Source organism: Tiliqua scincoides, chromosome 8 (genome assembly GCF_035046505.1).
Source record: "Tiliqua scincoides isolate rTilSci1 chromosome 8, rTilSci1.hap2, whole genome shotgun sequence".
Taxonomy (NCBI): domain Eukaryota; kingdom Metazoa; phylum Chordata; class Lepidosauria; order Squamata; family Scincidae; genus Tiliqua; species Tiliqua scincoides.
Genome location: NC_089828.1, coordinates 11,882,552 through 11,910,357, shown reverse-complemented (window position 1 = coordinate 11,910,357; position 27,806 = coordinate 11,882,552). Strand labels below are relative to the sequence as shown.

General features: G+C 40.6%; 1 protein-coding gene across 1 annotated transcript in view; it reads left to right on the top strand.

The window, feature by feature from the left end:
- The window catches only part of TRPM7 (transient receptor potential cation channel subfamily M member 7), a 79,321-nt gene that overhangs the window by 42,291 nt on the left and 9,224 nt on the right, over positions 1-27,806 (top strand). The window contains exons 10-31 of the mRNA XM_066636257.1: positions 993-1,065; positions 1,570-1,670; positions 2,845-2,979; positions 4,160-4,213; positions 5,553-5,693; positions 6,725-6,859; positions 7,606-7,886; positions 8,727-8,955; positions 10,087-10,242; positions 10,340-10,483; positions 10,588-10,716; positions 11,196-11,480; positions 12,799-12,973; positions 13,713-13,845; positions 14,050-14,234; positions 15,288-15,420; positions 16,181-16,881; positions 19,776-19,852; positions 24,563-24,622; positions 24,799-24,895; positions 26,338-26,408; positions 27,514-27,551. Of these exons, the coding sequence (XP_066492354.1) occupies positions 993-1,065; positions 1,570-1,670; positions 2,845-2,979; positions 4,160-4,213; positions 5,553-5,693; positions 6,725-6,859; positions 7,606-7,886; positions 8,727-8,955; positions 10,087-10,242; positions 10,340-10,483; positions 10,588-10,716; positions 11,196-11,480; positions 12,799-12,973; positions 13,713-13,845; positions 14,050-14,234; positions 15,288-15,420; positions 16,181-16,881; positions 19,776-19,852; positions 24,563-24,622; positions 24,799-24,895; positions 26,338-26,408; positions 27,514-27,551 (3,533 nt within the window). The remainder of the gene's footprint in view (positions 1-992; positions 1,066-1,569; positions 1,671-2,844; positions 2,980-4,159; positions 4,214-5,552; positions 5,694-6,724; positions 6,860-7,605; positions 7,887-8,726; positions 8,956-10,086; positions 10,243-10,339; positions 10,484-10,587; positions 10,717-11,195; positions 11,481-12,798; positions 12,974-13,712; positions 13,846-14,049; positions 14,235-15,287; positions 15,421-16,180; positions 16,882-19,775; positions 19,853-24,562; positions 24,623-24,798; positions 24,896-26,337; positions 26,409-27,513; positions 27,552-27,806) is intronic.

Sequence of the window (27,806 nt, the reverse complement as noted above, 5' to 3'; positions counted from 1 at the left end):
GCAGGACAGGTGTAAATCATGATTTGCTAATTTTACTAAAGCAGCCGACTGGTTTGCCTCAGAGCAGGAAATTGCCAAGGGAATGTGGAAGCCCATGGCTCATTTAAAGTTCACATATGTAACATTGTATTCCAAATCTGTGATATGGCATGTTCAAGTGGGGGTAAAAGGTAGAATGTCTCACTGATGAGCACAAAACTCTTGGGCTAGTCCAAAACAGCTCTCTATATTTCTTTTACCTATGTGAAATGAGCATGGTCTAAAATGTGTGTTTTCCATTTAATCTTGGTATAACTATCTAGTTGTGTGTCTTACTGAAGTTAGAGTTAGCATTTTGTTTTATAGTTTCATCATTTTAGTTTATGTGCGGGAGTCCTTATATACAGAAAATTGATCCTGTTTTATTCCTACTAATACTTGTGGGATGTAACAGGTTAACCGTGTGTGTGTGAACTTGTGTTCATTTAAATAGGTTTGGAACTTGTTTAACATTCTCTGGATCGTGCTCTTAAACTGAAATGTATGCTTTTTTAATTATGGTCTTTGAAGTAGTATATTGCTACTGTCTCGTTGTTTTGCGGTTCTTTATATGAAATTGCAATTCTCAACAGGGATACTATCATATGTTATGTAAACGTAGAGAGTCCCTGTTGATAGTCACAGGATGTTGAGGGCATGTAGGCAAAATTTATGCACTCCATCACCCCTTGTTCTCCCAGTGGACAGTGTCTGTCTGCCCAGGAATATGCTGTCCTTGACTAGGCTGTGGAGTATGTCAGGGGGATGGGATTGCTGGCACTTTTGGGCTGCTTTACTATGCAATCCTTCTCCACAGGGAAGAATGCATGAATAAAGATTAATGTATTTTCTTGATTTTTTTTTGTGATTAGTGGCCAGACCAAACTTGGGCTGAATTATGGTAGATTTAGAAGAGCTTTTAAGTGTTGGGACGTGCTTATATCAAACTCTTTCTAATAAAATTTTCAAAACAGATCACTGTATTCCATGTTGGGTCTGATGAGCATCAAGATATTGATGTTGCAATCCTTACAGCATTGCTAAAAGGTGAGGATTTTATTTTTACCTTGAAAGTAAATAATTATTAGTTCTTCATTAAATGTCACAAAGCCAATTCAGAATGAGGGTAATGCTTTCTGGATCAGAATTGCCCTCAGTTCTTATGGGCACTTTTGCTCTCCTTTGTAGTGCAACTCCCAAGTCTTCAGATGGAAAGCGCTTTTCATAACTGGCAAGCTTTCATGGAAAGCTTTTGATAGCGTGCCATAGTCTACTGATGTAAATCAGGGGAAATTATGTATCATGCAGTTTAATCCTTTCAAACTGACATGCTTCCTCACAATAAGTAGTGTTTGTATTTTATGATAGATTAGAGTGTGAATTGTTTCCATAGCTTTTAGCTAAATCATGTTTAAAGTTGATGTTGCTATTAAATATATTTTATATCTATCAAATACTTTGAAAGGGTGAAGATGGCCACTACTAAAAACAGGATTGTTCTAATGAGTAGTCTAAAGACAGATCTGTTTGTTATGTTTGTTTACTTTTTAGGCACAAATGCTTCTGCATTTGACCAGCTTGTTCTTACACTTGCGTGGGATAGAGTTGATATTGCCAAAAATCACGTTTTTGTATATGGACAACAATGGCTGGTATGTACACATGGTAGTTGAAGTAGAGAACTACTCCTCCTCTCTGGGGAATTAAGAACAACCTCCTCCCTCATTGCATTTCAGCGTGGGTTCAGAACATTTTGTCTGGCGTTTAAGTGTTGCTTTGTTGTCTGATATCTGTGTGTCTGTAATATTACTTTGGTCAAAGTAGTTCCCTCCCATGGTTTTATTATTTATTATGATTTCATTCATTGTTTTACATGTTGTACCTTTAATGTGATATTTGTAAGCCACCTTGGTCATTTGCTTCAGCATGGGAATGGCAGGATATAAATCTTTTAAATAAAGAAGACTGAACTACTGTACTGTTAAAGCAGAAATTTGATCTTTGTTTTTACATCAAACTATTTTTGGGTGTCCCCCCTTCTGTTTTGTTTTGGCTGTCAAAAACACAAGGCTCTGTTTGGATGTTACGAAGATGAGCTCTGAATAGTCATTGACTTGCATGCTGACTTTATCTTGCTTCAGATTTGGTGCAGAGCTGTGCCCTTTACATTCTAGTTCTTTAAACCACTGGTTTGCATCTTCTTAGAAAGCCTGGGACTATGGTTTTAACTCTGGTTTCCAAACCAGGTTGTGGAACCTACTTCAGGCTCTGGCTTCACATCCTGGTTTGGAAACCAGAGTTTAAAAAATCACAGTTCCTGGCTTCTCATATAAGCTGCAGAGCAGGATTCTGAACCACACAATCTGAGTAGGTAAGGGGAGAGGGATGATCCTGCAGCTTCCCAGTGTTTTTTTCTCTCAGTGTTCATTCTCATCTGGGAAGCTATGATTTCCTGTGACATCGGAACTCATCCTCATCACAAGCACAGGTGGGATGCAGCCTGAACCAGCTGAGGTGCTTTATTTTTATCTTATCTGGTGTAGCTTTATTTTATCTGGTGTGCTCCCTGGGGCATTTGGTGGGTCGCTGTGAGATACAGGAAGCTGGACTAGATGGGCCTATGGCCTGATCCAGTGGGGCTGTTCTTAAACTTGGTCCTTGCTTTCATTTTGCATCACCTAGTAAAAATTGCTTTCTGTTGTTCTGACAAAATTTCTTTCAGATTTGCAGGAAATACAATAGCATTTTAAAATATGTTCTCTTTAAGTTTCATATTCCTGTATATGGTTTAATTTCAGTTTAAGAGTTATTTTCTTCTTTTGTCAGGTTGGATCCTTGGAGCAGGCGATGTTAGATGCTCTTGTGATGGACAGAGTTGCCTTTGTGAAACTTCTTATTGAAAATGGAGTAAGCATGCACAAATTTCTTACAATTCCCAGACTGGAAGAACTTTACAACACTGTGAGTTACTACTTTTTTTTTTTTTGCAAGATTTTTACTAATTTACAATGTCTTAATTTTTTCTTCTTTATAATTTCATATATGGAGTGCTACATCCAAAGGGTTGGTGGCAATTATGTCTTTCAGTTTAGGGTGGGAAGGAACTTGTATTCCAAGTGAAATACTGCATGAAACTTATTTGAACCATTTTTTGGAAAATAATTTGTGGATGTCTTTTCTTGGTATTGACAGTGTAGAATATAAGGTTTAAAACATGATCCGTTGTAAGCGCAGTTGCCATAATTTGGATCTTGCATTGAAGATAGTAACATTTTTGTCTGACGCTCAAAGCTTAATTTTGAACATGCTTGTAGTTACAGTATTGCATTCAAATGCCTGCATGACGTAAGTTTTGTTGAAGATAATTCCTCGGATGGGTTAAACTACTTAACTTGCTCCCTTTCCGAAACTTCATTTGGCTCCACAGTTTGTTGTTGTTGTTAGAAACACTGAAGTTGGTACATGATGGTGGGCTTTTGTATCTTTCAAGGGGACAAATAGTTGACAGGTTGCAAATAAGGCTGCAAAGTAATTCAGAGGAAATGAGGTGCCGTTTGAAAGAGTGAAGGACTGAGAGGGTTAATTCCAAGCTATGCTGGACAAATTAAGAAGGTAGGATTCAGCAGCTGCAAACCATACACATATTCTATGCAATTGCCACCAAAATGATTAATGAAAAGGGTTGTGGAAGTGGTTGGCAGATATTTCAGGAGCTTTTCCTTTCTTGAGAGGTCTTAAGTGACCAAGAATTTCTTACTTGTGCAATATCGTTGTCATATCTCTCTCTTGTATCTGAGAAAGGCGGGAACTCGTCACTTGACCCATGATTCTTCTAGAAAATAGTATAGAAAACACAACTCTATTTTTATGTAAAACAGAACAGTTTTTATTTTCACGTTAACTTGGAATCATACATGGTGATGAGAGGGATTGAAGATTTACTTCTGGAAAGCTTTGGTTAGGTAGTGTTATACTATAAGAAAAGCGATATTGGGCCACAATCCTGAAAGACAGCACTTCTCTTTAATAGAAGGTAGAGCCTTTATATTTTCAAGTAATTTGCAGCAGGTCATTCTGTTTCTACTGCATGTTTTGTTGCACACTGTATCTAAAAACCTGCAATCTTCTCTTCCACATCAAGAAACAAGGTCCAACTAATCCAGCACTGTTTCACCTTGTTCGAGATGTTAAACAGGTATGCCTTTCAGTTCTTTAATGTATTCAGATATGTGTAAATGAGAAAATAAACTCATTTTCCTACACTTGGTATAAACCTGTTCTTGGTATCGTAAATATATTCATTATGGTAAGCATGGTGGGGAAAGTTGCACCAACACCCCTTCTTTCTGCCACGACAAGAGTTTGACACAGTATATGTTTTAGTCCTATACATGCTTACTTGGAGTAAGTCTCATTGAACTGTGAGATGTGTAAGTAAAATACTCTTGTAGTATGATACTGTGGATCCTCATAATAAGAATATGTAAATAGAACTCCTTTTTCTATAACTGTTACAAAGTTAAGTTTATATACTCTTAAAAATAGCATTCTGAGTTTATGTCCTGTATTGGTGCAATTCAGGAGTAACGTCAACATGATTTGGTGATCAAGAGTGCTCATGTGTTTCCTTCCCTTTCTTCCTCTTTTCTCACACCAGTTCCTTCCCCTATTTCTTGGGTTTTGCTAAACCTAGCTTGGGTGGGGAAGGAACGTGTGAGTCCATGGCGTATGCCCAACAGTCAAAACATCTTTTGTTGTTTGAATTAAAAACTGGGAGCACAGTTCTGGGTGTTGCAAACATGTTGTAAAGTACGTTCATGCCACTGCAGGAGTTGGGGAGGCCAGTACATGCTTACCTCCCTGCGCTGGAACCAGACCAGCAGATGTAACCTTGTGCTGCTGGCATGGGGATTGAGGAGGGTGTTGTATTGGCATTTCAGGCTGGGGGGAGGGCAGGTGGACTGGTGGGCGGCCCGGATGGGGGGTGGGACTGGCCACCGGCACGTAGGCCAGATCCTATCCCCCCAGGCAGCCTGGTCTTACACCAGGCTGCTCGGATCTGTGCAAGCAACTTAGCTGGCACAGATACAGGTAGCAACATTGAGGTGTCTGGGGCATTACTTGGGGTAAGAGGACATAAGTCCCCTTACTCTGGGTTGCGCCAGGTCCACCTCCAACCCTGCACTGGATACAGCACAAGCCAGCTGGCCTGCCTGTTCAAACACAGGTTAGGATTGGGCTGCCGGTCAGTTAATTTGTCCTAGTAGTCCAGTGCTAGCTACTCTAATCTGCTGTGGTTTTACAAAGGCTCGGCAAGAAAGTGTTTCCCCTGGCTTCCTATCAGAGGCTTTAAAAAAAAAAAATGGAGGGGCCGGATTTAACCCAGGATCACCTTCATTCATTCAAAGCATTCACTTTCTCTTCAAATGATGTCTCCCCTTTTGTGTTAGATGCTGTCATGCATATTAAAGTCTCATACAGAGATTGCAGCATGGTCAAGTATTAGTTCTGAATTATGATTGTCTTGTCCCTAGGGAAACCTGCCTCCAGGATATAAACTCACTTTGATTGATGTGGGACTTGTTGTTGAATACTTGATGGGAGGGACCTACAGGTGCACCTACACACGAAAACGCTTCAGAGTGATATACAACAGTCTCAGTGGCAGCAATCGGGTATGTGTTTGCTTGAAATTGAATAGCAGAGATGTGCGTAGTAGTTCATCTTTTCAAATGTGTGGAAGATCTCCATCAATCCAGATTGCACAAAATAACAGGAAATGGTGTTTCCCCTACAAGTTCTAGTGCTTGTACAAGTTGCAATTTAACTGTACCATTATATACTCATAGCAGTACATGGGGACATGAATACGACAATGTAGCCAAAGTTTTAAGTCCTGTCTATATCAGGAAGAAATTCAAGTGCCTGAATCCTCCAGTTGAAGACTGGAGTCCTTGACTCAGGGCATAGTTGGTTTAAAGCACTTCACAAACATTATCTTGGCAAACCTTACAACAACCTTGCAAAGTAAACTGGTATTGCTTTGCCCATGTTGCAAGTGAGGGCTGAGGTTGAGAGACCTGAAGTTTTCCGTGCACCCCCAGAGAGCTCATAGCTATATATTTCTTTGCACTTATATCCCACCTTTTGTTGAAGGAACAGGGTCTTTTTTCGCTTTCATTTTCTCCTCACAGCAACCTTGTGAGGGAGGTTAAACTGAGACAGAATAGCTGACCTATAGTCATACAGTAAGCTTAATGTCTGACCACTTGTTTGTACCCAGTTTTCCCCAGGCCTTGACTGACTAACAACTACTCTACAGTGGCTCTTGTTGATATGAGATTTGGACAGGGAATTTCACAGCTCTTCCTGTTAGGGCGCAATCCTAACCAACTTTCCAGCACTGACATAGCTGTGCCCATGTGGTGTGCACGGCATCCTGCAGTGGGGAGGCAGTCAAGGGGGCCTCCTCAAGGTAAGGACATGTTTGTTACCTTACCTTGGGTCTGCACTGTGGTTAGGTCAGTGCTGGAAAGCTGGTTAGGATTGCACCCTTAGTTACTCTATTATGCTAAGTTGCATCTTGTGAACTAATTAACAAGCTGTTTCAATTTCATAATTCAGTTAAAAAGTTGTTTTAGTATCACTTCAAATTATTTCACATCATTCATGCAGTTCCCCGCCCCCCTTTTTTTGCAATGTTCAGCGGTCTGGGCGAAATACTTCAGGCAGCACCCCTCAGCTGCGTAAAAGTCACGAATCGTTTGGTAGCAGGGTGGATAAAAAAGAGAAGATGCGACATAATCACTTCATCAAAACTGCACAGCCGTACAAACCAAAGGTAAGAAGTATGCACGAACACTGATGGAGCAGAGCAGACCTCTCGGGGCAAGGCTTGGTGCTGCCAGAGAATGCCTTCTCCTGCATGACTGCCCACTGTACGTTGTAAAGTGGCAGAACACACAGGAGAGTCTCTCCTGACGATCTTGGAGTGGGCAGTTACAATTGATTTAGGTTTATATTTCTTGTAAACCTTGTCATTCTAGAAGGAGATTTCTACCATTGGAATTGAAGTTTCACAAGTGATGGATGTTCAGAAAGTAGCAAATTCCAGATTGGATATCAAACCATGGTTTCCTTCTGGCTTGGAATCTTGGCTTGCTTGATACAGTTTGTTGGCATACTGTGGTTTGCCAAGTTCCAATGCAATGACAGATCTCAATTTGTGTTAAAGTGAAAGAGGCAGCTTAAACCAGGATTGCCAAGCCTTAGGTTTGTGCTGACATTCATGGTTTGTTTGCTTCATCTACATTTAGCCAGATACAGTAACTATAGCAGTGAAGATTTTGGGAAGTGGTTCTGTGTGTTGTCACATCCTTCCAAAACATTATGAGTGTTCTTGATAATAGCTGTCAATATTAAAAGTGTTACTTTCTGTTTCTTTTTCATTTCTGACTCTTAATTGCCATATTTAGAAATCATATCAACTCATTGCATCATACTTTATAGTCTAGCTGTATTTGTTCCATAAAACCTTTAAGCTGGTACTAATTTTCTTTTGCTAAGCTTTTTAATTCTTCTCTTAAGGCCAATACCATTACAGAAGAAGGAAAAAAGAAGAAAACCAAAGAAGACATAGTAGATATTGATGACCCAGAAACAAGACGCTTTCCTTATCCTCTTAATGAGCTGTTACTTTGGGCTGTGCTAATGAAGAGGCAAAAAATGGCCCTCTTCTTCTGGCAGCATGGTGAGGAGTCCATGGCAAAAGCCTTAGTGGCTTGCAAGCTGTATCGTTCAATGGCCTATGAAGCAAAACAAAGTGACCTTGTTGACGATACCTCTGAAGAACTGAAACAGTATTCCAAGTAAACAGTCTTCCATCTTGTTTTATTAGCTACTGGGTAAAATCTGCGTGTTGTAAGAAAATCTCAAAAGTATCAATTCCATTCTGCTACAAGATGCATATATTTGTTTTCTTTATTACACATGCCCCACTCTTCCCCTGATGAGTCTGAAGAAGTTTGCATATGGTTCCCAGGCAGTCTCCCATTCAGGCTGCTTGTAGAATGAGACTCACTTAATTTTAGCAATAGAATCTGATTATGCGCTTCTGTGCTTTGATCTGGAGAAACTTCTAGTTCCTTAGCGGTTGCTAGAAAACCTTGGAAATGTATAACTAGTGTCTGAAGGTCCAGAAATTAGAGAAAGGCAAGTGGGGCTTCCATTGGCCAGGAAGCTGCCATCCTGCTTCCTTGCCTGTCTCCCATAGCTGCTGCTGATTTTTTTTGTCTGTTATGGCAAGCTAAATCTTGAGCATCTCTAGCATTCCAAATCCTTTGAAAGCCTGGATTTTGAATTCTTTGGGACCAGACAGATATTGCTTCCTGAAATCCTGAAAAAGGTAACATGTTCGCGGAGCTATTGGGTGGAGTTGTATGTGGAGGTGTTCTGCTTGCTCAGATATCATTTTCATACCCAGGAAAGGAAACAGTGATGGGTCGGAATGCATCATTCTAGTCCAGAAAGTAACATTTTATATACACACACTAGAGCTTGTATCCAGAGGTGCCTTCCATAAGACTTTTAAGCACAGTCCTTCCACTCAGTTCAGGCAATTCACTTTTAAAGTATAATGGAGTGAAGTGTTTGCCTCACTAACCTGTGCTTGCATGACTAATGGACATGTGTCTGATTTTTCCCCCCAGTGATTTTGGGCAGCTGGCTGTTGAGCTTTTGGAACAGTCATTCCGACAAGATGAAACGATGGCTATGAAGTTGCTAACCTATGAGCTAAAAAACTGGAGTAATGCCACCTGCCTTAAACTAGCAGTTTCTTCACGGCTTCGCCCATTTGTTGCTCATACCTGTACACAAATGCTACTGTCTGATATGTGGATGGGAAGGCTGAACATGAGGAAGAATTCATGGTACAAGGTAACTAATCCTTTGTCCTGTCTTTACAGGAATCACTTATCTCTGTTTGCTGTTGTAATGCTTAAACGGAAGGGAAAGCATGGTTGAGTGAAAAGTCTTCCTCACCATAATCTTTATGCAGAGTTAACTAAAAAAGCTCTTTGACATAATCGGAACTGGAGGTGATATTGGAATGAACAATAACTCTTGATGCTCTATCTTTTTTAAAAAAGGTACAGACATGTAGAAGGCAGAAACCAGGCAAGTAGCCCTTAACCAGAGGTGGATATCTAGATCATCTTGAGAACTAATCTGTTACTAAAAATTTAGTGATGAAACATTAACAGACTGAAAACCATGTGTAAGGCTGAAATGTCATTGCGCTTTCTACAGGTAGTCAAGTAAAACACGATGTAGAAACTGTTCATGTTTTTATATTTTAGTTGCACAAGCTGAGCAAGTTAGAGGGCTAACAGAAGGCAGACAAATCAGCAGGATGAGAGTGGGTGTAAGTTTTCAGAGTGATGTTTGTTAAAACAAGCCATGTAGCCTGAATTAACAATAGCAGGAGCAGCATTTCTCTCTGGATATCACACTGAAAATTTATTTCACTGTTGGAGCATCACATGGAAAGAACCCCTAAAAACACAGTGCTGTTAAAAGCATCCTTGGCCATCATATTTAAAGCACGGTGTGCTGCTGTCTGCCTTGTGTATCAGTTTGTCAACTCTCGCTTGCCTTGCTAGAGAACTAAGAGTCACCAGTTAGAGATGTATGCACTTCAGAATTCATAATTTTTTATATAGAACCCAGAAGTTTGATTTGGTTGACTGCAGAAGGCAACAAGTACTACTAAAAAATTTAAAATGAAGGGCAATTACTTACTTGAACATATTCTGTCTAATAATGTTTTGGAAATAGTAGATACTTTTCTCTTCAAGATTCTTAAGGAACATTCTATATCTACTCAGTTTTTCATTTTTTAAAAACTGCTGATTATTCTTCTACATCTTTTACTTGCTACCTGACAGATTTTATTGAAGAGAGGCTGGAGCTGGGACTTTTTGTATGCTGGGTGATTTTGGTTGTTTTTAGTGCATCATTGAGCACTAAAATATTCTTTTAAATAACTCTGAAATTCACACATTCCAGGTAATACTGAGCATCTTGCTTCCCCCTACCATACTTATGCTGGAATACAAAACCAAGGCAGAAATGTCCCATATTCCACAGTCTCAAGATGCACATCAGATGACCATGGAAGACAGTGAAAACAACTTCCAGACAATCCCAGAAGAGATACCAATGGTAATTCTCGGGCATGCCGCATGTGCACAGTATTTTTAAGAATAAAAGCAGATTGCACCCTTATACATGATTTTAAGATGTATTGCTTTAATACTAGGAAGTGTTCAAAGAAGTAAGGGTCTTGGACAGCTCTGATGGAAAGCATGACATGGAGACAATTATAAAACCCAAAAGGCTTCCAATTACGCGAAAGTTTTACGCCTTCTATCATGCACCGATAGTGAAATTCTGGTTTAATACGGTGAGTGGGTTTGTGTGTGTGCTTTTCTTTGAAGAAATCACTTCTGTTGCTTGTTATGGACATACTTGCATAATATTTAATTAACATTTTACTTGCTTTTATAGTTGGCCTACTTAGGATTTCTGATGCTTTATACATTTGTGGTTCTTGTGAAAATGGAAGAACTACCTTCTGTTCAAGAGTGGATTGTCATAGCATACATTTTCACATTAGCTATTGAGAAGATCCGTGAGGTACGTTTTGATTGGAGTCACTGGTACTATTAGCTTATTGAAACACATTGCAGTGGTGTTTTAACTAGCCCTTGAGGATATCAAGATGAACTTCACAACACAAAAGGCTGTGTGCATGCATGACCAGTGGGTTGGACAGGAAAGCACATGCTTGTCCACACATTGCCTATAAGTGCCTTGTAGTCAGAAATACTGTGGTGAGTGTGTCTGAGGGGCTGGGTAATCATTGGCAGTCCAATATGTTTTCATTTAAGTAATAATTCAATTATTTAAATGTTAATAACATTTAGTTTTTATTTACTGACAAGAATTATTTTTAAGTTTATCATCCTGATGCCTTTGAATTTATTGGACAAAATAAAGGAAGGCAAGAGCAGATTTGCATTGGTACATATGTAACCGTTTCATGACCTGACCCTTAAAGACCTTGATTTAAAATGCAATTGACTGTGCCCAGTTTCTCATTATTTTTCATACAGATCTTCATGTCAGAGGCCGGAAAGGTTAACCAGAAGATTAAGGTGTGGTTCAACGATTATTTCAACGTTAGTGATACGATTGCCATCATCACTTTTTTCATTGGCTTTGTACTAAGATTTGGAGCAATCGGGAACTTCAGTGAAAATACTTATAAAATGAATTATGTTTTCGTTGCTGGAAGAATAACTTATTGTCTGAATATAATCTTTTGGTATGTCAGACTACTGGATTTTCTGGCTGTGAACCAACAGGCTGGTCCTTATGTCATGATGATTGGGAAAATGGTAAGCTTTGCAAAAATGTTTGCTCTGTGTTCATTGAAATACTTACAATATTTTTACTTGATGCTTTGCTGCAGGAATATATTTTGCCAGTGCGAATCTTGTCTTCTGCAAATAAAGCTAAGGACAGATTTATCTTGTTCATTTGTCTGTGGGATCTGGCAATGTGTAGGAGGGGTGTTCCTACCATATCTATGAATATAGGTGAGGTGCAGCTTTAGATCCATCAAGTCTGCTGTTGCTATGTGCAGGTGTAATGTCATTCACAATGTTGAAGTAGAAGCTGTGCACCTATACGGTTGTGCTCAGTTTCTATTCATTTCAGTTTGGATTGATCCTACCTCTAGTTTGGGGTGTGTGTATAAGGTAGCTCTGAATGTCAAGGCAGGAACCCCAGTTAGTAATTCAGTTTAAAAGGAGACACCATTTTGTATTATATATCCCAACAAACTGATTTTAGGGCTTCAAAGTCAACTGGGTCCCATTGCTTGCTACTATAAATACAAGACAGCCCATAATAGATTGTTGAAAAGTGTTACCTGAGACAATCTGTATGCCATGTTATCAAGTGAAAGCATTTATTTAGAAGTAGAAAAAACAATCAAACAAAAAAATCCAGGTACATACATCAGCTAGTTTAAAACAGTACTTGCAAATGCAACAGTTAAAAGATCTGGATGAATACAAATGTCTTTGCCTATTTTCTGGGTATTAGAGACTCTGCCAGCTTAGACTTGCTGGGGACAGAGTTCCAGAGTTGGGGTGCCACCACTGAAGAGGCCCTTTTATAGTTCCCCAGTCACCTTCTGAAGCTGGGGAAAACTTAAGATCAAGTTGAATTGGGCTTAGGAACAGAACAAGAACCAATGTAGTTGTTTGAATGCTGGCAATATTTGTTCCACATGCCTGGTCACAGTTAGTAGCCCAGGTGCTGTATTTTTGTAACAACTGTAGTTGCTGAACCATCTTCAAGCATAGATTTGCCTACACATTTTGTAATGTGTACAAAATGTAATGTAATTTTGTAATGTGTACAAAATGCCTACACATTTTGTAATGTGTTGTTACATTTTGAAAGTGTTGTTGGCAGGGTATGGTCAAGCTATCCCTGTCCAACACAGGCTACAGCTTTGGCTCCAGCCTTATCTTGGTACCTAGTAAACAGCTTATGTTCTAGTGACTTAAGGGATTTAACATCAGCACCATGTGTATACAATTTGAACAAACCAGACAAAATGAGTGATACATTACAGAATGTGTTCACATGAATTTCATCTGATTTTTTTTTCAGTTTTCTTGATTCTGACTCTGTTTTTAACAGGTGGCCAACATGTTTTACATTGTAGTGATTATGGCACTTGTCCTGCTAAGTTTTGGAGTCCCCAGAAAGGCAATACTTTATCCTAATGAAGAAGCATCCTGGGTTTTAGCCAGAGATGTTGTGTTTCAGCCCTACTGGATGATCTTTGGTGAAGTTTATGCCTATGAAATTGATGGTGAGTGACAGTACATATGGATTAAAGACTATTTTGTTTCATGTATTGATAGTATAAGAAAATGTATAGGAAACAGCCTTCTGAGCTTTGGCTCTCCTTCAAACTTCCATCTGGCTCCATTTTAATGTTAAATGGTGTTTGAGATTGATAGCGCTTTTTACCAGGAAGCTAAAAAGTGGTGTGGGAAACTGTTATATAAAAAAGTGTATAATGCATAGGTTCCAAAAAGGAATGCATAGGTCATCAGTGGGGATTAGAAATTTGATTATATGTATGGGGTAGGTTTGGGTCTGTAAATTTGCATTCACCCTTTAAAGGTAGAAAGGGCTTACCTCTGCGGCTGATGCTAATAACCACTTTCTGAGAAGGTAGGACCTCCCCTTAGATCTCTAGTCATGTTCCAGTTCTGGTTGGGGCAGGTAGGTCTTTGTCAGAGCTGAGAAATGCACACACAAAATGAATAATAAGTAATGGATCAACAAAAAAACATGAGGGTTTTTAAGCCTGACTTCATCCAGGTTTAGGAGGAGAGGCAGATGCTGTCGTAGATTCCATCAGAGTATGAGTTCTTGGGAGCCCTGAGTCACAGGTTATGCATTGCAGCTACTGCATCTTATATGTTAAAGAATGTTACTTTGTAGATGAGAGCAAGCGATGCTGTTTTGTTTGTTAGAGGATTTGCATCATAATTTGTAAAACTGCTAAATTTTCCCAAAATTTTTCTTTTCTGTTTGCAAAGTGTGTGCGAATAGTACTGAAAATTCAGTTTCACACCTCTGTGTGACGGGATCATGGCTGACACCCTTCCTTCAATCAGTCTACCTCTTTGTACAGTATATTATTATGGTCAATCTTCTCATTGCCTTTTTCAAGTACGTATACAGTTTCATATGATTTTGATCATTAAATTTCCATGTACAAGGTAACTTGACTAGTGCTGTGTTATAGAATTTCTGTTGATGTTTGAAGTCGTATTTTCCAGTTACATGGATCAGATGCAAGAGATCTCCTGTTAATGAGGTTTTCAGTTATTTATCATATTCAAATCTCATGCTTTCTGTTTTTTTTTCTTTTAGCAACGTATATTTACAAGTGAAAGCAATTTCCAATATTGTATGGAAATATCAGCGCTACCATTTCATTATGGTGTATCATGAGAAACCTGTCCTACCCCCACCTCTTATTATTCTTAGTCATGTGGCTTCCTTGTTCTGTTGCATATGCAAGCGACGAAAGAAAGACAAAACTTCAGATGGACCAAGTAAGAACTGACAGATCACAGAGTGTTGTCTATTCTTTGCGTTATGTGAAATACAGGGATTGGTTGTGTTATGTTCTTTCTCATAAACAAGTGTACATAGAAAATTTTCTCAAGAAATGTACAGTTCTCAAGAAATGTACTTAAAACTACACTGTCTGCTCAGATTGTGCAGTTAGCACAACTTCTGAATTACCTTCTCCCATTCCATAACTAGGGCATGAAACTTTTGCTTCTTAAGAATGGCCTGCTTTGCAGTGAAGTGGTTAACTTGTATCTGGGCTGTATCCCTACAGACATGTAGAATGCATGGAGGGTCAGAGCCTAAGCATGGGGTAGGAGAGGATATTACTTGGATCTGGAGGCCCAGTGAAGCCCAGCCTGGATTGCAAACCCATTACTAGCAGGAGAATATTGAGACTAAATTGGTGATCATGCTTGAGGATCTTTCTGTAGATTTATTTTCGTGAATCTGTGTGGCTTGCCCAGATCATTTGAGTGATGCTGTAGTGTAGCCAATCAGAAGCAGTGTTAGAACAGAATAATCAACTTTTTGAACACTGAGCTGCTGGCCAAGTCTTTCCATGAGCAAAGGGATGGACCGGAGTGAACTGAAGACACAAGACATCTGTACTCTCATTATACTGAATGCACGTGTCCTGTTACTTAGAGCATTCAGGAGCAGGACCCTAATCCATATTTCCCGATTTCTTATTTGTGGAAGGGCTGTTCCTTCCATCAGGCAAGGTGACACAGGGGTCACAGGTCATAGATTTTGGGGTTCCGTTGAAAAGAAGCACATACATTTTTTAAATTTATATTTTTACTGCCATAACGGTGGCATTTGGAGGTGTTGCTTCAGGAACCAAAACTTATTGTAATGACTACAAGTCTCTTTTTTTCCCCTTTGTGCACTGTTTGTCTCATGGCTTTTAATTCCACTGAGTGAGTTCACTTCTATGGTAATGTCAGCTGCTTTACCTGCAGCTACAATACTTTTCTATGTGGTGGTCTATTGGCCTGCTCCTTAAATTGTTTTTCTGCTTTGTTCTTTAGAACTGTTTCTAACAGAAGAGGATCAAAAGAAACTTCATGATTTTGAAGAGTTGTGTGTCGAGATGTATTTCAGTGAAAAAGATGACAAATTCCATTCTGGTAGTGAAGAAAGAATCAGAGTAACTTCTGAACGGTAGACGAATAAACATTATAAAGCATTTTTCTAGTTGATTTATTTGCCTTTAAACACTGCCCGTTTTCTGTTTAGCTGATCAGAGATCACACTTTTCCATCAGCAGTTAGTGCCGGTATGGTTAGTAGCATTGTGGGGGGTGTTGGTTAACAATGTTTGCAGGAGGTGGAGGTGAGAAGGAAGGAGATGAGATCAAATCTGTGAACTGGGCAGAGATGTAGCAAGGAGCTTTCTCTGTTGAACCTAAAACAGTCACCCACAAACGCCCTTAATTTAATTCTCATGGCATAATAGCAGTTGGCCTGAGGCATATGGTTTTGACATTAGGGGGGCTTTGGTACCTGCGGGGGATCTGTTCTTGGAATGCTGTGGATACAGAAAACTGTGGATGATGAAATCTACTGTTTCAGCCCCTTTAAGCAGCACTCCAGTTGCCTCTGGAGGGCTTTCTGAAGCCCACAGAGGCCCCTGGGAAACCAGAAGTGACTTTTCATGCTCCGGGGCCATTCTGAAGCCTGTAGTGGCCGCAGGCAGACACAAGTGGCCTCTGGGCTTCAGAAAGCCCTCCATAGGCAACTGGAGTACAGCTCTGGTTGCCTCCAGAGGGCTCCGGTTGGGCTAAGTCTGGCTCAATGTGGATCCGGGCAACCTGTGTTAAGCCAGATCTGTGGATACAGAGGCCCTATCTATACTATTATACAGTAAAAAAATCAATTTGCCCTCAAACTGAAATCTTTTTTTTGTTCTGCCTTTCTTTCAGCGTTGAGCAGATGTGCATCCAAATCAAGGAGGTTGGTGACAGAGTCAACTACATCAAACGCTCGTTGCACTCTCTAGACACACAGATTGGGCACTTGCAAGACCTCTCTGTTCTTACAGTGGACACTCTGAAAACTTTAACAGCACAGAAGGCTTCTGAGGCAAGCAAGGTCCACAATGAAATTACACGGGAACTAAGCATTTCAAAGCATTTGGCACAGAACCTCATTGACGATGGTCCTGTGAGATCCTCCACGTGGAGAAAGCACAGTATTGGCAACGTATTTGGTTCTTCTTTTCCCCAAGGAGGCCTTGAGAGTAGTAATGCTTTACAGTGCCACATTTCTATGCAAGATGAAAGAGATTCTGGACATAAGATCTCTAGCCTCCCCAAGAGGGACGAATTCAACTTTCCAGAGGCAGGTTCCTCAGGCAGTGCCTTAGTTCCAAGAGCTCTTTCTCCTCCAGAACTTCGTCAAAGAATACAGGGTACAGACATATCAAAGAGTGGTAGTAAAAATAAAAAGACAGGCAATTCTTCAAACAGCATGCCACATCTCACATCCCCAACAGCTAAATTTTTTGTTAGCACTCCTTCTCGGCCCAGTTGCAAAAGTCAGTTAGAAACTGCTGCAAAGGATGAGGCGGTTGCAGGTCTGAAGGCTGCTGATGGCGAAATTGTTGAATTTGGTGCGTTTGTGGGTAAGTATAACACACTAGAATGTGGGCATCCTAAAGTTGCACTGGGTTGCTGTGCTGCTCCCAGCCCTTCTTGTCCCTCTGCCACTCCCTCCCAACCTTGTGTTGAAGTTGGAGGATACATCAACAGTGGTTTTGTTTATGACGAGAATGAGACTAATGCTGCTGGCTACGCAGACAAATGGAAATACCAGTCTTCTTTCGACTTGGCGAAGAATGATGATGAAAATAATTTACAGCTGTCTGGTAATCGGGTCAGAAGTGATACCAGAAACTGTCTAAATCAGACACTAAGTATTGGACTCCCTCATAGAGTTCCAGAAACAACAAGGAAGAGTCACTATTTAAGTTCCAACAGCATTGCAGGATTCCCGAAACTGTGGATCAAATCTAAATTGCCAGGTTTGCTTTACCAAGAATTGTATGGTACCTTTTGGTGGATTCTGGTTGCAGGTGATCTTGTGGTGCTTTGCTTTTAATCCTTTAATTTCCTCTATTAGCTATCTGAATGGCTCTTTCTTTGTAAAAGTACAATTCCCTTGATCAATCACGGACAGTATTTTTCAGACATACAGTTATTAAGGATTAAGTTACTTTAATTGTAGCTATAGATTGTAGATTAAAATTGTAGATTTTAGAAATGGGCTATGTCAGAATGCCAGATGCAAGGGAGTGCACCAGGATGAGGTCTCTTGTTATCTGGTGTGCTCCCTGGGGCATTTGGTGGGCTGCTGTGAGATAAAGGAAGCTGGACTAGATGGGCCTATGGCCTGATCCAGTGGGGCTGTTCTTATGTTCTTATAAACTTTACAGGTTAGTGCTTTTAATCTAGAGTCTTACTGTAGCAAACGATTCTGGAAATGCTTCTCTTTTTGATGAATCTGTCTATAAAAATATTGTCCTGAAGAAATGATAATTCTTTTTGTAACAGACAATGTATTTATGGTATCCACGTGTGAAACTCAGATTGCCCATTACACTCCAATTTCCAAACACTTCTGTGTCTGTCTACCACTGTTTTTGGCAACCATGAGGCTTTGGGGAAAATGGCTGCTAAAATCAAAGGTTTGGCCTGTCATAATTTTTGTGGCACAAGACGGTACAGATTGCTTGTTTAAACCATTTCTGCCCAATGTTGCATATATGCAACAGGGATAAAATATACACACCTGTGGACTGGGCAGAAACGGGTTCATTGAGTGGGATAGTAAATAGGAAAATTTGCCAAAAACAGTGATATTCCTGTTTGTTAAGGTGCTGGGAAGAGAGGTGTACTAACGAAATATTGTTTGTTTAATCTACTTTTTGTGGTTGTGCCTCCAGATGACCACATAAGACTTGTGTTATGTTGCTTTGATCTTGCCAAACAATCTTTTGTGGTAGCTTAAAAAAAAAACTAGTCAAGTTTAGTTTTAAACTTCTCAGTATTACAAAAAACATCCTTTCAGGATAGTTCTGCACATATATAGACCTTCTGACTGTGTAGAGTCTATGTATGGTGATAGATTGTAATTGTGTCTGTCTGCCTTGCCTCCATAATGTTAGATGTTGGTTATCTGATTCAAAGAGGGGCTTATGCTTGTAGATCTTGCAGATGAAATGGCATGGATTGTGTGCATGAATGTTGAACCCTGTATCTTCAGAAACAATATCCAATGCAAGAATGTTAGGCAGGTCCTGGGGCGGAGCATATGCACATCCCAATAATCTGTTATACATAGACTGTATATAGGCAGAGCCATGCCTGCATAGGACACAAGACTATTCTCAATGGGCTGCTCTTGTAAAATTGAGATCAGTCAGATTTTATCAGTTTCCATTAGCTTGTTTGTCTTAAGCAAATGCACTTGTGTTCACATTTATGTATTTTGTTTGGTGATTTATCCCACCCCCACCCCAGTGTTTGTGAACATTAACAACAGTAACCATCATTCATTGTAAAAATGTGTTAATTCTGAAAACGTAACTAAAGACACACAGGGTTCCTGATCAGACTCATGTTTAAATTTATCTCATTAACCAGAGAGCTGAATAATTGTGTGTGTATATTTTATTGGAATAAGGGATTTGGTTCTGGGGTACAATCTCTCACTCATAATATAATCTTCATCCTTCCTGTTTGGGTTCATAGAATTCTGGATGCAAGAAAGCTCTCTGCAGACAGATGTTCGGTACATAAATGCAGTGGACAATCTCAGTATCCTACTGTGCTTACTCCTAGCCCATTTGTTCATTGGATGTCGGATTTCCATTACAGAGGTCTGCATAGCTGAAGCCACATGATTTGTACACTGTTTTGTGGTGTGTCTCTTGCATAGTTGAAGCCTATGTACTTTTCCTTTATGTATGCATGAAATCCAGTGCACAAATGGGAGGTAGGGGCAAGTTAGCAGTCACAATCCAAATCTCCTGCTGTATGTATTTTCTGAACACCAGCATTGGGCTAATGTATTTTGAATTGATGTGTAGGTGAACCTCCGTATGTCGTGTAATTTAGAATTTTTTTTAAAAAAACTACTTGAGGGTGAAGTTTATATTTCAAAAATTTGTTTTTTTGAACTGTGCTTTTTCTACTAGCAGATAAAATGCTGATCATACTGTCTGATAAAAAGAATATACAAAGCTTTGAAGCCAATGTAATGATATGAAATATTGTCTCACTCAGGCTTTTCCCCCCTAGGTCACTGTTGTTATGCATTAAGACATTATTGTCCACTTTCATGTAGGAAAAGCAATAGTTCCTAAATCTAACCTACCATTAAAAAGGCCAGGTGTCTTCCATTGTAGTAACTGTTTCTAAACTTTCAAATCCCAGCAGTGTTTTAATAAGAATTAAATTTGGTGTTTCTCCCAGAACCTGTTCTTTAAATATTTTTGTATTTGATGATATGCCAAAGGTCACAGAGACAGCATGGAACTACAACGATTTAAAGAGACCGTGATGAAGAGTAAAGAAAAAACTGATCGCATTGAGGTAAGAGGATAATTTAATTGTAGAAATGTTTAGTGTGATTTTTCCCTCCCTAGGTTACTGATAGTCCTCTAGCAATAATGTAAACCAGCGATTCCCAAACTCTCAGGGAGAATTTGGGAATCAGTAAGTATTTGCTGGGCAGGGGAGGGGGTAGCAACATGACTGGGATGATTGTGCTGCTATGTGAATGGAAGGATTTTTTAAACTTACCTGGGGTGACTATGGTTCTCTGGTGGGTCCAGGGAGCCTGTGACTCCCTCTGCAGCCCTCCCAGAAGCTCCAAACTTCTTTGAAGAAAAAAAAAAAACACTTCCTCTTCGCTGTGAAACAGGAAGTAGTTCCCCCCCCAAGCGGTTTGGAGCTGCTGGAAGGGATGCAGAGGGAGTCACAGCCTCCCTGGACCCTATGGAGAGCCATAGTGACACACAGGTAAGTTGAAAAAACCTCTGTGTGGCAGAAGCAGGATGGTCCCAATCATGTTGCTGCCATTGCCCCACCCCTTAAGGGAGGAGAGGCAGAGCTTCTTTGGCTGGGGTGTCACAACACCCCAGTTTGGAAACCTCTGATGTAAACTGAACTGGTTAGTTGGCTTAAATGTTGTTTTCATGCATGTTCTGGCATGTTGCTGTAGTATTTAGCAGGCCTAACTTAGAAGTAGCAGCTATTATAGCTGAAAGTGTGAGCTGAAATCAAGAAGTCCCAATGTACCCCAGCAGCTTCCAACTTTGAAGCACTTTCTCTGAGCAGAACAGCATTTTGCACACGATGTAAGTGCAGAGAGCTCCCAAGCAGTGTGGGAGCCTTTGCTTATCTGAACGTTCCTCATGTCACTGGTGGACCTAGGGCAGGGCAAACTGCAGATGCCCCAGCGCTGACCCTCTGGGGGTGCCACCACCAGCCTCACCCATTTGTCCTTTTCTTAAAGGAGAAGGGGTGCTCATTACCTCTGCTGGAAAAGCAGCAAAATGCTCTCAGTAAGTCCCTTGTATTCAATGGGTCTTACTTCCAGGTAACTACATAGAGCTGAGGTACTCAATCTGTGCCTCCCTAGGGAGGTGTGGCTAGCCTCCAGGGGCTTGGTGAGGCACCTGGGGGAGAGAGGTGGCTGTAGCTGCTTAGCTGCACTTGCTGACTTGCTGCAGCTGTGAATGAGGTGGGTGGGGCAGCGTGAGGTGGGGAGGGCTGTGAAACATGGTGGAGGGAGGTGGGAGAGAAGGCTGACTGGGCAGCAGCGAAGGTGCTGCATCTCATCAGCACAGGTTGAGCTCCTGGCAGGCTTTGAACTGGGAGGGAAGAGTAAGTACAGACAGCACAGTGCTTTCCTCTCCTTGGGAAGGAGGGAGCCCAGCCTGCTCTTAGTGGGGAGGTGGTGTCCAAATGCCACAGCCTGCATTCCTCCGTCTTGCCTGGGGGGAATAGGGGTGGCATTTGCCTCTGCTGGGGTGTATGTGTGTGAGCAGCCCCAATCTACTTTGGGGTGAGTTGCAATCTTGTTCTGTGTGACTGCAATCCTTTCCACACTTTCCTGGGAGTAAGCCCCATTGACTCAAATGGGACTTACTTCTGAGTAGACCTACATAGGCTTGGGGGTCTGTCAGCTTAACCAAGGATCCTCACCTTTCTCTTTTTGCTCCACCTCCAAAAAAGAAAAAAAAGCCACTCCTGATGGCTTTGTCTCCAAAAATTGATTAAAAAATAAAAATACCCATTCTTTTTCAGCCATCCCCCTTTTACCTCCTGCTTCCTTTGGGGGGGGGGGTACTTCCCATGTTGGCTGCTATTGTAAGACAAAAGGCACAATCCTAGCTAGGTCTACTCAGGAGCAAGTCCTATTGTATTCAATGGGACTTACTCCCAGGAAAGTGAGGTTAGGATTGCAGCCAAACAGTCTCTAGGTCTTAGTTTGCATCAGTTTGCAATTAGCAGATACACACAAAACAAAGTCTTCCCCTCCCCCAGCAAATTCATCACTTCCCCCCTCCCTTTCCAAAACCCTCCAGGTGTGCTGCTAACAAACTCAGGGCACAATCTTAACCAGGTCTACTCAGAAGTAAGTCCTATTTTGTTCAATGGGGCTTACTCTCAGGTAAGTGTGGTTAGGATTGCAACCTCAGAGTGCTGGCAGCTGTGTTTTTGTTTCTAGTGTATAATTATAACCCCTTCATCCCCATTTTGGGGGTAACTGAGGTGAGGTGTTGTAATGGGGAGTCCTGGCCAATGGCCACAAGAATCAGGGGAGCTGTGGGCCAGAAAAGTTTGGGAACCACTGACATAGAGGATTGCGACCTGAAAGTCAGCTCCTTCCATTAAGAACTTTTTCTTCCCACTAGAAGTGTGCATCCTCTGGAAGGAGGGGCTTGGGGGTCTTAGCTGTCTGGAAAGGAGCCCACCCCAGGCAAAGCCTGGGCGACAAGGGGTGGGTAGTCTCTGGGGTGACTTCTTGAGAAGTCCCTGGCACAGTGGAAAGCTGTTAGGCACCCTCCCCCAACACATACACATACACAACTGATACACATTAGAACCAAAGCGTGAACAAACATTCCTTCTCAGTTCATTATCATGTTTAATGTTCATTATCATGTTTAATGTTAAGCACCAAGAAAAGGGGTGGTGGGTGGGGAAAATTAAAGGATGCTTCACAGTGAAACTGCTGGGGGGAGGAGAGAACAGAGGCAGCTCTTCAACTTCTCTTCTGTTGCTTTTGACATGAGAGAATCCCAGTCTCTCCAACCTTGAACTTAGTTAGATTCCCATAGCTTCTCCCTGGTGCAAAAAGAACAACTAAATTCTTGCCTGTCCTAGAATGTCACTGTTAAAGGCATAGGAGACATGTGGGGAGGGGCCCAAAGCAGGCTCCCACAGTAAGTGTGCTATGGCCTTGCTGGAGAAACAGAAATCTGGCTAAATGATCCTGTTTGCCTCCTAGCCTGGGCTAGCCCTGGAGTTTCCTGCCAATTTCATGAGTGCTGTGTACATTGTAGGAAGCATGGCCACTCTGCCAATCAAAGCTGTTTCAGTGTGTTTGTAACTAATTAGCTGCACCTTTGTTTTGTGTCTGATTTAAATACGTATCATATGAGGGCATTTTGTGTCTGATTTAAATATCATATGAGGTCATTTTCTGGGCATATTTGCTTAGGAGAGATCTGTGCTTATGTCAAACGCAAAACTAGAAACATAGGGAACTGTGCCCCAGAAAAGAAGGTTGTGTTTTATGACAGGCTTGCAGGATTAGATGCACTGATTTTAGTCCCTGCAAAATATCCTGTGCAAATGCACCATTCTGAGCATTACAGATTTCATATTATAATGATAACAAATGGTATATCTAACTCTATGGACCCAAACACCTTTACCTTGTATGTAAATTTAATTTATTTCAGTGTTTCCAAATAAATTTACTCAGGATTATGATTTATGGGCATTTTACACTGCATTTTAAAGAGACAGAACACTTTAGGATGCAGTTGTTTCTGAGAGAATGCTTTTGATCAGATATTTTCAGAGTTCATAATGCTACTTAAGACAGAACTGTATGTGTGGGAGATGTGCCAAGATTGTAAAATATTCACGACCCTGTGACAACTTAGGGCCCAATCCTGTCCAATTTTCCAGTGCCAGTGCAGCTATGCCAGTGGGGCATACACTTCATCCTGTGGTGGGGAGGCAGACACAGAGGCCTCCTCAAGGTGTGGGAACATTTGTTACCTTACTTTGGGACTGCACTGCAGCTGCACTGGTGCTGGAAAGTTGGATAGGATTGGGCCCTAAGGCTGCAATCCTAACCTCACTTTCCTGGGAGTAGGACCAATTGAACACAATAGGACTTACTTCTGAGTAGACTTGCTTAGGATTGTGCCCTAACAAAGTAATGTGGCACAAGTTTTTGTAAGCTAAAGTTATTTCATTTACCACTTTTACATTGCTATCTTCTATAACACAGTAATAATAATACATTTAATTAATTAATTAGTTAAATCATGAAGGAGGTTGCCAAAATGTTAGTTTGCCTCGGGTGACAGATGGATAGGTATGCCACTACCTCGTGTGTCTCCATATACCTGTAAGAAACCTCAAGATCAGGATCAAAGTTCTCAAATGTAATGTTCTAAGATTATTTCAGTATGACTTTGAGCAATTGAGATAAAAAAACACCATAACAATATAAATAGGAAGGAGGTAACTGAGCATCAGCAATATTTAGCTAGCAGCCTTTAGAAAGAATCCAGGGATTTGGAACAGGAAAAGAATTGGTTTGCAAGAAGAAAGTGCATAGTCTTTTAAGGAACACAAGGTGAACAAGATCAGTGGACAGTTACTATCAGTTGCTCTGGGGTGAAGGCAAATGGTCTGTGTTTCTCACCTCTAGTCCTTTGAAAATTCACACCATAGTCATGGGCAAAGTGTTAGGAAATGAAATTCTTTGTAGACTGTGGCCCTTAAGCCCAAACAGTTTCTACTGCAACACTAATGGTACCGGCCACAAAAGTCTTAGATCGTGTGTCAGAATGAAAGTTGTTTCCTGATTTTTTTCTCCTGAACTTTAAATGGAATACTTCATTTAAGACTGTTAGAGTCCTTATTTCACTACAGTAACAATTCAACTTTAAGCCATTTCTGCCTAACGTTACATATACGCAACAGGGATCAAATGTGTACACCTAAGGGCTGGGCAGAAATGGTTTAAAGAAATTGCATTCTCTTTTATAGGAGCAACAGGAAGACTTCAAAAAAGCTATCCTGGAAGGCATGGAGACCACAAAGCATCAGGTAAAACCATTGACTTTTGTATTTGAGAATACATCAGTTACAGGTTGCAACATTCAAATGTCTCTTCTAAAAGCAAGGGTAACAAGATAGTCCATTAAGTACTGTGTAAAATTGACCAAACCTTGACACTAAATATATTGGTGAATAGTAACAGTACTTTATCTGTTAATGCATAGGGTGTCAGTAGTACTGATGGCAGTCTGAGACATGTTAGTTCGTGTGGTGGCTTTACTGAATATCCCAAAAGCTCATTAGCAGCACGTTCAGAGCAAAGTAAGTATTTATAAATACTTTTAATCTCATTTTGTAAAATGGTTCTAATATCCAATTATTCTCTGTTTATAATACAATTTTTTTTTTCTGACAAGTCTTTGTATCCAGGCCGTTGTTTGTTACATAATTGAGTATCTTGGGCTTCTGCCTCAATGAAAGAGGGTATCCTGCTTCTTCCCACTTGCTTCACAGGCAAGGCTCTGTCAGTCGGAAAGGACTTTAGCCCCCTGCAGGAACAGTCACCACCCATTTCTGGTCTTGCCTGCTTCACAAAAATAGGGGTTAGCTCTTCAGCTTCACTCTAAGTCAGCAATTGTCAACCCTTTTCATCTCACCGCACAGTGACAAGGCGCTTAAATTGTCAAGGCACGCCGTCAGTTTTTTGACAAGGCACACTGCGCTGTTGCACTGGGGGGAGTCGCATCCCCCAGTGGCCCGATTAGTAAATGACCCTGCCCCAAACTCTTGTGGCAAACCATTTGCAGCGCCCCAATGTGTTGCAGCAGAGTAAAAACTGCTGCTCTAGGTTGTTTCTCATTTCTTTCTTACTTTTCCTTGTTGGTTAGTTTGGGCAGGAGAAGAGCACAATTTAGGTTTTTCTGTCAGTGATTTTCCTTTCTCTTCAGCCTAATTTGTTGGGCATTTCTACTTTAGTGTGTGAATCTGGCCGGTCAGTATACTCTAAATTGATAATGAATCCCAACATTGATTCTGTGGTAAAATTGGTTAATTCTTTGAAAATTAATTTGTAGTAATTTTCTTTTTTCCACAGATCAAATCCATCTTTCCTGTTTCTACCCTTTCCTTACACCATTCTTGCTCAGTCCTTTCACTGACTTAGCTTGGCTGGTATACAGATGATAATTCAAAGTGCTTGTGACATGGGCTTCCTCAGTAGCAAGGCCCAAGAAAGCCCATGTAGTGCGAGAGAAAGTGGGAGAGGGGAGTTCTGTGCTTGTTCCTTGAGTCTTTGACAGAGAAGCAGTGGACTCATTTCCTCTGTGTTGGAGCAGTGTGGCCTTCAAGGGCAGGCTTACTCTTTCCTTGCCACAGTTTTGTTGTCAGTGCAGTTTTCAAATATTCTCCTGCTTTGACAATCTACTATACACTTTAATCTCCATTGGTACTTGAACTGTTTGGCTGCCTCCCAGGGAGGCAACCTGGAACTGGGAAGGGTTGCCTCTTACATGAGGCTGATTTATTCATGTGGTTCCATGTATTATTGGAGTAAGTAGGTGTTGCAGCCCAGTCAGGGACTCCCTCCTTCAGGGAATATAAAGTATAATATAGCGGTAAATCCAACATTAATTTCTTCCCATCAGCATCTTGAGGATGCTTGTATTTGGAGCTTTGGAAATAAATGAAAGTTATTAAATGTAAATTTATTAAATCGTCCAACCGGTTTGTAATCAATTGGCATCTCTAATTGTAAATTTTTCTAGTGCACAATAAGAGCCGGAGGACATCGGTTGAAGAGTCTCATCAGGTTGATTCAAAGGCAGCCTTACTCACAGTGAGTAGTTGTAATAAAGTCTACATAGTGTTTTTCATAAGGGTCAGGTAGATGGATGTCTTAAGTTTTTTTCAAAGGTAAATAAAGCTTCCAGGGGAATTGGGAAGCTTTTTCAACAACTTCTTGTCTATAATGGAGGTTTCCTATTTAAATGTCTTTTCCTCCTAACTGCTGCTATGATGAAAAAACTTACAGTCACAGATGTTTGTCTATGCATACGTTTTTCCCCCCCATGGCTAAAAAGCGCCTTGGGGTGTTTTGTGTATGTGATTTTTGGATTGAAGTTTGGTGTGGGAGGGTTAAAAGAACACACATCCTCCCCTGCACTGTAACTCCATTCAGATCAGGGTCCTGCATGTGCTTTTTGAAAAAGAGGCACCAAGAGTTCTAGCACAGAACGCCCATGTTGCAAAGCGTTAAAAATCAAAATCCAGGACTTATAAAGTTGAATCATAGAAACAGTTAAAAGAGAGCAGTAGATGGAAGTAAGCACATTCTAACACCTCTCACAATTGAGGGCCAGCAAGTCTCCCTATGCTGGGTGGGGTCCAAACTAGCAGGTGTTTCTTACTTTGAAGTGCTTCTGAAAAATCTGCTGGACAGACTTATCATCATCAGGTCATGAGCTTAGTAGAAGTGCAGGAGTGGGAGGACTTGAAGCAAGCTGTCATATATCTTCAGATACAAAATAGCTGTTTGCACCTTCACTTCATTGCCTTCTTCACATACTTCACTAATGGAGTATGATTTATGATTGCTGCCATATAGACAAGTCATCCATACTGTGCTCAAGGTGAGCCCAGGCTTACCTACCCATATTATAGTCAGGAGATTATTCAGGTTGGCAATTTATACAATTGCAGGAGCTCAGCAACCTTCCAGGCTGCTGCTGAAGTTCTAACATACTCTCAATGACTTTGCCCAGCCAGTTTAAAGGGAGTCAATTGAATGATTTCCTTTGACTAACAGAGCTGTCCTAGAAAGAAATCTTGATGCTAGAAACCCCATCAGTATGAAATCCTTGGCACAGTCTTGTAAGGGACATTGTCTCTAAATTCAATAGTTTGTATGCTGCAGAGATGTTTATCTTGTTTTTTCCTTGCAGGATTGGTTACAAAACCGGTCTTCATATAGCAATCAAATGTAAGTATGATCTCTAATGGACAATACTGTAATTGACCATATTTGTTTTGACCTTTTTTTTGCCTTTGGCAGCTGTATTGCTGATTCTAAAAAGAAACTGAGAACACACTGAAAAACAGCATCTAAATGCATATCTAATTGCTGTAATTGGAATTGATTTGCAACTTTTCTAAAAAAAATTCCTTCTGAAAATACAAACTAAATATTATAAGTGAAGGAAAAATGTACATTTGTGTTTTTCTCCTAAATTTTTCT